This window comes from Pollicipes pollicipes, unplaced genomic scaffold (assembly GCF_011947565.3).
Source record: "Pollicipes pollicipes isolate AB1234 unplaced genomic scaffold, Ppol_2.1 Scaffold_4002;HRSCAF=4701_pilon_pilon_pilon, whole genome shotgun sequence".
NCBI classification, from domain to species: Eukaryota; Metazoa; Arthropoda; class Thecostraca; order Pollicipedomorpha; family Pollicipedidae; genus Pollicipes; species Pollicipes pollicipes.
Window position 1 is genome coordinate 22,496,837 of NW_023596420.1, and position 13,924 is coordinate 22,510,760.

At 48.9% G+C, this 13,924-nt stretch overlaps 1 protein-coding gene across 1 annotated transcript in view; it reads right to left on the reverse strand.

Annotated features, from left to right (window-relative positions):
* Window positions 1–6,904: 6,904 nt before the first annotated feature.
* LOC119094249 (uncharacterized) overlaps window positions 6,905–13,924 on the reverse strand; it is a 7,285-nt gene continuing 265 nt past the window's right edge. Inside the window, exons 2-3 of the mRNA XM_037217323.1 lie at window positions 10,245–10,453; window positions 6,905–7,075 (exon numbers count right to left, since the gene is read on the reverse strand). Of these exons, the coding sequence (XP_037073218.1) occupies window positions 6,905–7,075; window positions 10,245–10,453 (380 nt within the window). The remainder of the gene's footprint in view (window positions 7,076–10,244; window positions 10,454–13,924) is intronic.

A 13,924-nucleotide genomic window follows, 5' to 3' on the forward strand; every position in this document is an offset into this window, starting at 1 on the left:
TTGATTGCGTCATGGAACGTTTGTATGACATTGAGGTGCTGCCAAACCAGCCGTGCGAGATTGCTACCCTCGCACTCACATGTAGTGTCTTAACTCGCCGAAAGATGACAATAGCGGTGCTGAAAGTGATTGTTAAGTCGAATATATTGATACGCTGGTTTTTTTACCTTCTCGTGGTGTTTTTGCACGTTTATCCGTGAGCTAGCAAGAAGTTAACTTGTATTTGCATCCTCAGTTATGGTGCTTTTCTGAAACAGAGTAATCCACATTTATAAGTCATCTTTAAGACCTTTCGGCGCTCTTGGCAATCCTGCCGTTCTTAAGACCTAAGTCCCTCCAGTTCCTGAGCCACACGCCCGCGAAGATAGGGAAGGTATACCGGAGATAGTACTTTAAAATCGCCTTGGCATTTATAATGCCTTAATAACGCCATTCAAATCCTGCCAGTCCACAACCCATTCGGCGACGAGGGCCACAATAATATATAGTTGGCGAGGCATTCTTATCTGGCGTTTGTGAGCGCGGTTTCCAGATAAAACGGCCGTCAATTGGCTCTCACTCATTCATGTAGGGTGGCGTAGTCCAGGTAGCATGGCGCAATCAAACCATGACGCACTGAGGACCATATCAACTAAACAGAAAAATGTGCTGTCCAGAACAGTGTTTTTTATTTAAAAAGCATACCAGTAGTGAAAGGTGAGCTTGTTTTACCATATCCGATACCTGCTTCAATATCTTTAAGTGCGAAACATTCCCTTTAAGTTATTCGATTATAAGTCTAATTTCCATAAAAACTAGCAGCCATGTCCAACTTCTTAGATTACCTAGCCCGAAACGTCAGTTGTATTTGGAACTTGCACCGCTTGCTCAATACTCAGTGAAAGCCAATTGTTGCCTACTAGAGTTCGAATTCGTGCCATAATTATTGGCCTTGAATGTCGCATGACATATGGGGTGGCAGGGTTTGAATGGCGTTACTATCGCATCGTGCATGCCTGAATAGCCTTGAAATGGTCTGCACGGACGAGTCTGCACACCTTCGCGAGGCCTGTAGCTAAAAACCTAGCGGGTATTAGGTCTTCCAGAGAGTGTTCCACATTGGCTTGGGGCCTTGAACTTGAATAACCACATAAAGACCATTGGTTGCAGCGCACAGTCCAGCCCTTCTCAAGACACGCGTCCCTAGTTTTTGTGCTGCATACCCACAAAGATTGCGGATTATTTCAGAGACATTATTTCAAGGTCGACTAGGCATGGAGGGCGCTATAACAACAGTCAAATCTTGCCACTGTCCTGTCAATCAAATTCAGCCATTCCATTAGCTAAGTTGCAACCAAGCTTAATACAAATGTAAATGTCGAGTCGTTCATATCTGGCGTTCGTGAGCACAATTTCCGGATACAACGGCCGCGAATTCGCTCTCAATGAACGTTTTGCAAGGTACAATGACGTAATAAAACAATGACGTATTGAGAAGCATATTCACAAAACAAAGAAATTGTGTTGTCTTCATCAACTTTTCCTCTCGCAGGGATACAGATAGTTATAAGTGAGCTTATTTCATCATATCTGACACTTACTCCAATATCTTCAAATGTGGAACATTCCTTTTAGGAAGGGTGGGACTGTGAACTATACCGAAAGATCTTCGAAATGGCTATTTTAGCTCAAAACCCATACAAATATGGAAAACCCCCTTCAAGCCCCTTCCATGTGCTTCCTTCATAAACTCCCACCCCCAATGCACATGAGCGAGAAAGGATACACTGGGCCAATAAATTGTAGCTAGTCTTTGGACTCCTGGTACAGGGGGTTCTAAACGCAAATGAATATATACCATCATTTTGACATATCATCACCAACGTCAAATCGGTTTCAAAAGGGAAGTCATTCCTCAACATCAAAACAATTTCGGAACCAACCAAATATTTATTCTGAGTTCAATTTTAACATCATGGACGCAGATCAAACTTGGCGAAATCCAAGGAGAAATCAGGATTTTGAGCGTAAGTTAGGCCAGCTTCATTGGTTCAGCTCCCTCCCCGATCCCATGTTGGAAAGTGACGCCCCTGCGTCCATCATTGATCCGGAGTAACATTTGAAACAAATTGCATGAAAAAACTTTGAGCCCATGTACTCGCAGTCTTGGAAGCAAGATCACTGATGGCCGTGGTTGCAGTTTCCACCAACCGAACGGCGTCAGCGGGCCAACACCGGGCTGCGGCCGTCCAACGCGCGAGAACAAACGTCGTGGAATCATGCCCCCGAAAGTCTTTCAAAATGAATTCGCCTCGTTCAAAAGTTATACTGGCGAGTAGATTTCACAATTAAATGTTGGGGATGTCCTCTGAACAGACAAAAAGCGTCAGCAACAAACAGTAAAAGAGGGATTCTATGTTTACTTGTCTAGTTCCACCACAAAATTTCGTCACCGGTTGGTAATGCTTTAGTGCTAATCCGTCCCTAGTACAAACATATAAATTACACAGGTGAAGCATGCTCTCGGTCTACCTTCTGAATGCAATAATTGATATTCTAAGGCGTTCAAAGGCGCCTGTTTCAGAAGCGGTACTGTCTTCGTCCGTTCACCGGCCACCGCCTAATTAATACATGCAAGGCGGCCGATGCCGCGTGGCCTACGGAGGCTGCAACGGCAGGGGGTTTTGTTCCAAGGTTGGAGAGCTCGCGTGGTCGAAGCTTTGTTATATGATTGTTCCAGTCATCGGTTCGGAACCAATTTTGAACCTCCCAGATGGACATGGTCACTGGAGAGCCGGCTTAACTAGCAATACTTTCACAATCAACCTCGCTTGCGCGTGACATTGGCATTATGGTCGTTTCACTTACCATACATCCGAACTGAAGCGGGTTGGAGATGCTTTCCTCTCACTGGCACAACAGCCTCAAACAGTGTATACCTGAACTACAGCTGGCTAGCCGTGCGTGTTTGATGAAGTGAACGGGGAAAGACATTATGGAAAGGAGGGCATGTGCCTGATCGTTTTGGGGAAAGGTTGAAAAGTATTTTCTGAAATGATGCATGGAGGAGTGGTTATGGTTTGTTTTATATGAACTGAAGAGTATATGGCTTATCGATGATTTTTTGGAATATCGAGAAGCTTCATGCAAACAAGATGCAATGTCAGATATATTACTGACACTATTCTTGTCAATACATATATATTATACACCAAAAGATTACATACGCGCAGGATGGTAAATTATACGCATATTTGCTTTTCAGTTCGCAAGAGAGAGATGCAACTGCACCCTATCAACTTCACAAAACCACTGTGTTTATACGAAACTGATTCAAACTGCCAGGCTTCAATATGCGATTGCTGTGATACGTACGTGAGCTAAAAAAGTGTGGTAAGCGTACTTACATCACATACACACACACACACACACACACACAACACAACACACACACACACACACACACACACACACACACACACACACACACACACACACACACACACACACACACACACACACACACACACACACACACACACACACACACACACACACACACACACACACACACACACACACGCAACACGCACATACACACGCGCATATACACGCAGACGCATACGTCCTTCCCACACCCACATTATATATATATATATATATATATATATATATGTATATACAGAAGTGAACTATATCCGATAAATTTACTGTACCTGTCTCCCTATGGCGGACTCCAAGACTCTGGCCCCCCCATCATTTTGAGAAATCGACACCCATGTCTGAAATGCTCCACCGAGCAAACATTCTTCTCGGTTGTCGGCAGGCAAACGAAAGGACCGAAAAAATAAAATCCAGCCAAAACCAAAAAAGCCGCAGTCCAAAGGCGCTGGCAGAGAGCACGGGGATAAGCACTGCCTCCCCTTAGGTCCCTTCGGACCAGTAGCGGCGTACATGGGGGGGGGGGGGGGGGAGTCGGGGGCAAAATACCGCCTCATCTTTTGTGGGGGAGCAAAGCCTTCCTTTTGCTCACCCCCTAATTTCAGGTGGTCTGAAGTACTTATTCATCGCGTTACCCATAGTGAGCGGCGAAAGCCCACATCCGGTTGGAAAGGACTTATTTCAAGACAGAAAATCGCTTTTGTTAGTTTCAGGCACGGAAAGGGCTCATTTCTTCTCCGGAAAGGGACTGTCACAGACTCGAAGAAGCCCACCTGTGTGATCAAGAAAGGGCCGTCGTCAACTCAGCAAGGCGCTTGTCGGTCTGGATAGCGTCGATTTTAAGCAAGGAGGAGGCTTATAATAGGTAAGGCCTCTTAGGTTTGGAAAGTATCCATCATAAGCCCAGAAATAGCTCGGCTCAAGTTGGGTGGGGACAATCTTCGACCGTTAAGATGAATATTCAGGTTCCGAATAGGCCCATATCACCGCACACAACATTGCAGACAGGGATGCAGTTTCCTATTCAGTTGTGTCTTCAGCTTGGGCTTGGCTCAGCCCCCCCCCCCCCCCCCCTCCCCCAACCTCGGGGAAGAAAGTTTGAAATCTGTAAGGGGAAGAGAGAAAAGGGAAACCGGTTGTTGGCATATTCGAGGCTAGGTTAGGCCATATTTCACTGTTCAGCCCCCCCCCCCCCCTAATACGGCCCTGGTTGCATACACGGCTGCATGAAGCCTGAGGGACAGTGTTATGCATGCGTGCTGAAAATACGAATGATGCGTACCCGCGATGACTAACTGCATTGAATGCGCATTTGACTGTGCGTGGAAGATCGGGAGCAGTGCTCAGCCGCATTCTCCTACATGGTCCGAGTCTTACCAACCACCTGACAGTCGTGCATATGCGTCTCAGCACGGCACAGCAGCGTTCATGACAGGCATAACAACAAAACATGTTCTACCGTATCAATGGTTCTCGGTACTATCGGGATCGCCTTCGGGCCTCCCTGGTGGGAAGGTGGAGCATACTGCTCCCACGCAGCGCGTGCAGCATGGCGGTGCATTCTTCGAAACGTTATCTTTCCCAAGCTGACCAGCTAGTTCTCAGAAGGGCAGTGAATGGAGCACGCAGACGAGTCCTGCGCTGTGGCTGTAGTGGCGATGGCCGCGAAAACATCCACAACACAACAAACAACAACAATACTCCAAAATGCATTTTGAAGGCAGTCGAAACGACAGACGCAGCGGTGGAACTGGTGCTCAACCTCAAGCCTCAGTCGTATTCGACGTCAGCTGACACTCCTCATAATAACATGACTAATGCGTGTCATTGGTCTCGAAGACATAAAAATATGTCGAAAACAATGGGAACTGGAATTAGATAAAAACATGCATGCAAACAAAAACATGCTTCATAAAAGCGCATGCATACAAAAACAATGTTATACAATAATATCGTACAAAAATGGCTGGGCAGGGCGCTTGCAATTTGTCGAAGCCACTTGTCTTATATCTTCCCGCGGCTGGTTAATGAGACAGGCCGCTCGGTTACGCTAAGGACCGCTGTCCTGCCGCCTCACGCACCGCCGGGAGGCGCAGGTTTTGGTCCATGCGGGTGGATCGGTCACTAACCTGCGCGTCGGCGAGCAGCAAACAGGCAATAATCTGCAAGAATCTGCAATTGAAACAAGCAGGCAAGATCTGCAGGCGCACCTCGCTTACGGGCTCTGTGCCCAGCAAAAGCAGTTTGCATTCCACACATTTGGTGAGGCGTAACAAAGTGCAAGTCATTCCGCGCGCGAGACACGTAGTCATGCTTCCGGAGGCCAGTAACTACTCTGGTGACGAAGTTTATTACTTTCAGTAGTCTGGTTTCGTTAACAGCTGATCCCTGGCCATAATGCTGAAATGCGATATATCACGCACGAGATGACTAGACCTTACACGACGGTCAGCAGCACTCGCTGTTGAAGGAAATGCGGGAATGCAAACAAATGCTTACTGGTACCGCACAGAGCCTAATGCAGCGATGGCTGCTGACAGCGAGCCATATTCGAGAACGACAGCGAGCCGTATTCGAGCGAGCCATATTCGAGACATATTCGTGAACGAGCTGGCTCACACACATGTTGACAACCGAAGGCACGTGAAGAAGATCAGGAGGAAGCCCGTCAGTCCTGGCTTTGCTGCAAGTCAACTTCCAAGCTGTTCGCTACGAGGAGGTGATCCACTTGGCGCGAGAAGAGATCGCGGAGGTGCTGCTGAACAGGAGCGTGTCGAAGGGGCTATCAGGCGCATAGCCCACCAGCCGCTGAGATGAGACCGCATCCCGTTCTCACACAAGCTGGAGACAGCTCGGTGAGGGTGGTGACGGAGGCCTCTGCTTCCGTAAACAGGGAGGAGAACTGGTACGGCTTCATTTGCGCTCGATTGAAGCACCGTGAAATTCATGCGATTGATGGTGGCAGAGCATGATGTTCGGCTGTCATTCTGATGACGTCTAACTGTGGCATGTGCACACTGTGCGTCAGTTTAATCTCATTTCCTGTTGGTCTTTGGATGCTATGTTGAATCAACCTCACAAAACCGCTTCCATGGTATTAAATGCATTACATTCCAAAATCTAAGTTCATCCAAAATGTTTGTTTATAGTCAAATAATAACACCGTATGTTGTCAGAGTGCCAGTTCTACGTAACTGAATAATCAGAATATATTGAGATGCACTAGTTTCATTTCACGCATTATCTCCCCAACATGACAACGAATGTGCGATAACGATCACAAGCGTCACCTAAGCGTCTTTTGCCGAACACAAGGCTTAACTTGACCGCTGCGGATCGTTAACATGGGCAGCAATGCAGCTTCGATCACTGCGGGTTGACTCCAGCTCGCTACAAAGGGGGAATGTGCGGCATTTTATTTGTTCTCATAAGTGAGAACAAATAAAATCGGCGGCGGCGGCGGCGGCGGCGGCGGCGGCGTGCCTCAGAACACGACCCCCGGATGGCCGAACGCGTCGAGCAGCATCTTCTTGTAGAGCTCGAGGTCGAGAGCCTCGATTACAGTGACGTTCCTGCCAAGAGTGGGCTCGCTCCAGCTGCGCCGGTCCACCACCATCTGGCCGCGAGTGAACTTCCCATGCAGCTCCACCGTGGCCTGCGGCGCAGACGTAAGCAGTTCACCTGCGACCTGAGGTCACTGAAGCGATGGTCGCGGCAATGCAGTCTACAATCACAGCAACACCTCCAGCGTCCCCCTACCAGACGGCAACGCACTTTTTCTTCCTCAACGGTACAGCTGCCGTGACCTGCTCGACGGCCGTGCGTAAAGAGCAATACATTCACAGCAGCCCAGCCGCCTGCTGTTTGCATAAATGTGTACACAATGTCACCCTCGTAGATGACTGCTCGACCCTCGCACACAGCCTAGAAGACCAGGTACGCAACCAAAACCTTAAAAGTGGTGTACCAGACGACAAAGACTACATGCACTCGTACTCAACTGGACTCCAAAAGGTAACCCGTCGGGGGAAAGCGCATGGCTCACATGACTCGCACTGCTTCTCACAAACTGACGTAGTAAACTGGATACGGGAGTACATGACTCACACTCACCGGGCCACATCTGAAACAGTCTGCCGTTCGGCATGACAAAACCTTGCCTGCCACCTGTTATCTGCCAATGTTCTGCTACGCGTCATTCACCCGCTCGTGTTCTCCCATGTGCGTTACCGCGCTCAAGTTCATGGGGGCGGGAACTGCACAGCTGTTGTGAAATTGCAGAAAGTCTTTAACTTCGCAGCCAGGGTGTCCCCGGACGACACAGATTTGACCGTGTGTCGGATGTTCCACGATGGTTTGACTGGCTTAGTGGCCAAACGTTTATCGACTTCTTCGATATATGCCTCGTACACAAAGTATTGACAAACGGGGAGCCATAGATTTTACGTTCTCAGCTATCCTACAACAAGAAAAGACCGAACGCAGTACGCGCCAATCTAGTCATGTATCTCTTTCTCGCCCCAAAGAACAAACTTGGAAAGCGAGCATATGCCTACCAAGCTGCGCCTATCTACAACGAGCGAGTCATCACCAATGACATCGCGGGCTTATCTTCTTCTTTTAAGTCCTGTTTCCATGACACTATTCAAAGCAACTGCCATTTTTAACCTCGTGTATGTCTCCTCGTGTCGTGTCATGCTTGTCGCCTTGTGACTGTCGATGCACCTTTTGACGAAGGTCTAAGAAAGGCCTAATAATGCGGAACGACTTGATAAAGTGCAATACAATACATTACGATGGCGGCATGCCACGCAATGATGACTCAAAGTAAGCCTGGAGACGTAGCAACCCGTCTAAATCTGTCCAGAAACTCACATGTCATTGTGCCCGGCACCGTGGCAGTTTAGAGAAGTAGACGAGTCCAGGTATCAGTATTAGGAATGGAATCATCTGCCTGACTATCGTATGCTCGTCCGGCTTAAACGAGGTCAATAGCGCGGAAAACTACTCCATCAAGCGGAGTAGTTGTCCGCGCTACGTACGGACAACTACTCCGCTTGCCACCGTGCTACGACGGACAAGCCTTCCGTGACCGCCGTAGCACAGTGACAAACGACGGACAAGCCTTCCGTGACCGCCGTAGCACAGTGACAAACGACGGACAAGCCTTCCGTGACCGCCTTCCGTTCCTTCCGTGAAGCACAGTGACAAACGACGGACACACAAGCCCTTCATAGTCGATCAACGACTTCGAATAATGTGCAGACACTTTGCCTGGTCTACGCTGAGCTCACAAACTCGGTTTTCATACCGTGACATTAGCCCGATGCGAACCAGTGTGGACACGCTTATAAAAGTTTCTAAAGGTCTCGTGATATTGTTAGAAACCACAAAACATGCCACGCGATACACCTTCACAGATGCATCGGCCTCACTGGATGTGATATAACAGGCAATACGATTTTCGGCGCTACAGGATAATGCATGAGTCACGTCAAAGGTCTTTATTTCTGCACGTTAGCGGCGTAGTGACAAAAGGGCAAGAGGCCATACCGTTACAAATGTCACATGCTGTCACCTCTGCTGCCATGAGGTGACAGTTCGACGAGCGCAAAGTGCGATGGCGTTGGCCCCCGTCCCGTGATCATTCCTGACAGTATGTTTATTACCGCTAGTTCAACGACATTTCCCCCCCCCCCCCCCCTTCAAACGGCAAAGTTCTCCTGCTCCGCGAGAGGAACGCTCTGTGTTTGGTAGCTCATCAGTGGCTCCTGGAACGGTTTCGGGCTCTGGGACGTCTTGCCTGCTCGATGCTGTACTACAAGTGTGATGATTACACGGCATGTGATGTAACGGAGCATAAAGCTATAATGTGTGGTACGCCGCAGCAGGCGCGCAACCAGAGCTTTGGCAAAGAAGGGTGAAGGGGACAGGGTTGAAAAGGCCCCTGCTAGTGAAAATCCCCCCTAAAAAAACGTGAGACGTAGCCCACTGTTCAAATGCGAGCGTGCATTTCTTTTATAAACATATTTTTTAAACTTGTTCCCTCTGTAATTGGAATGGAAGCCTAAAGCTACCGCGAAAAAAACTCTGCCCGAATTTTGTAGTTATTAAACCGAAGGAATCGCTCGTTAAACGACTGAATGGAGGAAATCGCCGGAGCTCTCCATTTTTCAAATGGTCCAGTGGACTCTCTCCAAGCCGACAGAGCTCACAAGCTTCGTCAAAATTCGTACCCGTGTTCTTCAGATATATTAGAGATCCCGCCATTATTGATTGTAGGTAGATCAAAATGAGTGAGCCATTTGTATTAACATGTCCAGCCCATGTTTTGTTTTTTTAAAAAAGATCAGCATTCAGTCAGACTTGATTATTGACGCAAATTATGTTACGTAGTTTCAAACATGCGCGCTCGCATGCGCGCTGCTTCTCCTCTCCGCAGCGTGATTGCCGTCATGTGATGTCATCCCTGATGCGTGGCTGCGGCACAATCATTTAAATGCGGGATAATGCTAAAAAATATATCCGCTGGAATGCGTTGCTGGTGATGTGCGGTGTATTCCAGAATATAGATGGGAACAACGCGACATGAACTCCGCCGATTCTTTCGATTAGGTATATCTGAAGCGTTTCCTTCACCCTATCACCCACCGCGTTCGAAGGTGTCTGATTCCGTGGCGTTCCTTTGCGCACGCCGTTGCGGTGCGTAGATCTGGGCTTCCCTTCCGACAACGCATTAACTGCGACACGAGTCTACAAAAACGTCTGCCTTGTCCCCAGCCTCTCTCTCCGTAGAGTCCCTGTCTGGGCTGCTGCCAACTCACGTGGTGCGTCGACTGTTTGAGCACGATCTCGGGCCGGATTAGCATGGCGGCGGCTGCTTGGTCGCACGTGATCCAGTCGCCGAAGGTGCGGTCCTCAAGCACGGCGCGCTCAGCGGCTCCGAAGAAGCGGGCCGCGGGTGAGTCGACGGCGCCCAGCACCGTTTTCCTCCACGCCTGCCGGTCACGGGTGGTCAGGCCTTCCTCCAGCTCTGCCGGTGACGGTGCAGAGCGTACATGGGGTCGACTGCCAGGTTAGAGGAACGATAGACAGAGCTTGAACGTCGAAAGACACCATATGACCTCGCCGGCATCGCTCTTGGAAGCACCAGAAGCTGCACGCAGATTTCGGGCTAGCGACTTGCATTGGTTCAACTGACCTGAAATGTTGACCAGAAGAGATTATGTGAAAAGGCTCGAGCATAACATGAGAAGTCTTACAGGCGACACCACTTGGTAGTGAAATATTTTCTCAAACATATGAGCTGGAGAGCACACAGGAGCTAGTGTTCAATTCCACCTTGTTCTCGTGGAGCCTTGAAGGTTGCGATCAGGATGACAAGGCCCTTGTGAGCCTATAAAATTATCCACTAATCCTACCGAGAAGGCGTATGTTCACATGCATAATGCTATCTAAAACTCTTATGTTAATGACACCCTACCCTTCCCCACATTGAAGGCTGATAGCTTGAAAGCATAACGCATAATCAGCATTTCTGGTCAATTTTTACTCTGCCCCGTATTGTGTATCGATGTATTGGTTAACTTTAGGCTTTACACTATAGTGGTGAAGTCATGGCCAGCCAAGCCCAGAGAACCACATATCTTACATGCGGAGCACCTCCAATACCCCCCCCCCAAAAAAAATATATATATATAAGAGATCGTGACTTTCTGGATCCGAGGGCCCATACGACTTTCCGTTTTATGCTAATCCCTTCGGGAAATACGGGACTAGATAAAAAACTATTGTTATACATACGGGTGGAAAGTTCATGTCCGATTTTATATGCACATGATGGAAACTAAAACCGCATACGCACGTGCATTTTCATTTTGTTGGATAGCACCAAGGCCCTAGATAGCACGTGCCCTGGAGCTTTTTACGTGGCCCAGACCCGCTTAGCATCATGCGTTGCTCAGCGCGGGGCAAAAAGCAAAGATGCCGAGTTACATTAGTCAACAAGATCCAAGATCGCAAAAGCACCACCTGCACAAAACTACGTCTGCGCCTGCAAGAAAAATTCTGAAAGACAGGTCTGTACTGGGTAGAAATGCAATGAAGGTACCTTGGGAAGGTGCCCCTAAAATTATTTAGGAACTAACGCAAAAAAAACGGGAGATAGGGTTAAACAAGTCAAGTCAGGATGACCAACCCATCAAAAGTCATCTTGAAGATCGCTCAGGAAGTTGACACCAGTCACACAACCAAAAACGAGCATTTCCTTCAAGGCGACTACCCAGTAAAAGCTGACAGAAGCCACTAATGAACAGTGGATGACATTTGGCAGCTGACTGAAGACCGAGGAAGAAGCTAATCCTTTTGTAACCACATCCAGTTCAGCGACGATACCACCTTCACCTGAAGGAGCAGTTAATACACAACTGCCGGCTTTGGGCCTCGGAGCTGGCAGACAGAGCTGCTGGAGAGCCCGCTGCACAGCCCGAAGGTAACAGCGTGATGCTCCATGAGTTCGAGCGGCCCCATTGCGCTCCTCTCTTCCAGTGTCCAGACGGCCACACGGCCTGATGCTCCATGAGTTCGAGCGGCCCCATTGCGCTTCTCTCCTCCAGTGTCCAGACGGCCACACAGCCTGATGCTCCATGAGTTCGAGCGGCCCCATTGCGCTCCTCTCCTCCAGTGTCCAGACGGCCACACGGCCTGATGCTCCATGAGTTCGAGCGGCCGCATTGCGCTCCTCTCTTCCAGTGTCAAGACGGCCACACGGCCTGATGCTCCATGAGTTCGAGCGGCCCCATTGCGCTCCTCTCTTCCAGTGTCCAGACGGCCACACGGCCTGATGCTCCATGAGTTCGAGCGGCCACATTGCGCTCCTCTCTTCCAGTGTCGAGACGGCCACACGGCCACGGCCAATCGACATGCTGGAGCGCTTCTGGAGACAGCTGGGATCCGGGTAAAGTGGAGAACATGAGGTGCCAGCATGATAGGGTGAATCCTCACAGGCCGAAGGCAGGCTTGACATTGCTGGAGGACTTTTTTGCAGCTCGCACCAGCTGCAGGACTGGCAAACCATAGTCGGCTCACCCTCTGGGTCTGATCCCTCCATATTATATATTATATGGTGGTTATGTGGTGGTTACCTCTATTATATGGTGGTTACCGAAATGCCGGGTCCACAGGAAGAGCCCTCAGAGCCACGGTGATCTAAAAAGGGTACCAGCCAGCAGGCAGGCACAGTCACAGCTAACAAGAGCGCAAAGGCTGTCCGTGAGCGGGCAAGGCGCACAGACCTCTGCCTCCTACGAAAGGGGAGGGGGGGGGGGCTCACCTGGAATTCCTGCTCTAAAGAGTTCCCTAAGTGGTGACGAAGTGTTTAAGATACATGATACAAATATCCATGGTTCGGTGAATTTCTGCGTGAATATATTTGTTATCGTGACTTGCCACTTTTATGTTATGAGCGGATGAAATCAGGACACACTTGTCTTTACATTATGTATTATAAACCAGGTGAACAACAGGTCGTACATAAGGATACCACTGCATATGGGGCACTGCTGTCATTTTCGGTTGGCATACAGATCGTTATCAACGTGGCCTGTGCATGACATTCCTGACATCAACTGTAGCCTGGCTGGGTTGCGCGTCATTTGAGGTTTTGACACCTTGTTGGAATCGATACATAAAATGGGGTTTCTTCATCATATTATAGGGCACTGAAGTGTGACAACGTGTCGCAAGATCTGGGAGCAGTTGTGTCCGTGGTCTATTCGTCCCGATGCGGCCCGTCGCGAGGATACAGTGCCAGGCCTGGGGGCAGTTGTGTCCGTGGTCTATTCGTCCCGATGCGGCCCGTCGAGGGTGACACAAGTGCCAGGCCTGGGGGCAGTTGTGTCTTCGCCGCCATGGTTGTGCCGCGCGCAGTCTGTTTTGTATCGTGCCAGTGCGCGCCGTCGTGTGCCAAGACAGATATATCTCCTGCATCGTAATACGACTGACAGTCGTTCAAACGTTACAATATTTATCATTGCTAGACATACTGCAAGGCCTCTTCAATGCTGGGGTGTCTCGAAGTAACTGTCGATAAGACACGAGCCATGCGTTGCGCGCGGTCAAAGGAGCTTTACTTTAACATAATGAAAGTTTATGCAATAGAACATACCACAGTGCGATGACGTGAATGCTTTGAATCAAACACTTGATGGTATCCAGACACTGACGTCTAAATCGATGGCGGAATTTGTCTGCCCCGATAGCTAAGTTGGCGCCTGCGTTGTCACTCCGTCACTCGTGGCAATGTGGGTTCAAGTCGGGATTGTTGCTAATGTAAAGCCAATAAAAATATACAAGTTTGAACAAGTCCAAACACAGCCACCAGCTCTTGACCAAACTTTCACCCGGGTATAGAACTACACTATTGTCATCAAATAGATTTAATTCAATTTTCTGTTGCATATCACCAACATTCTAACTTAGTGTGGGCGGTTGAACAATTTTGTTG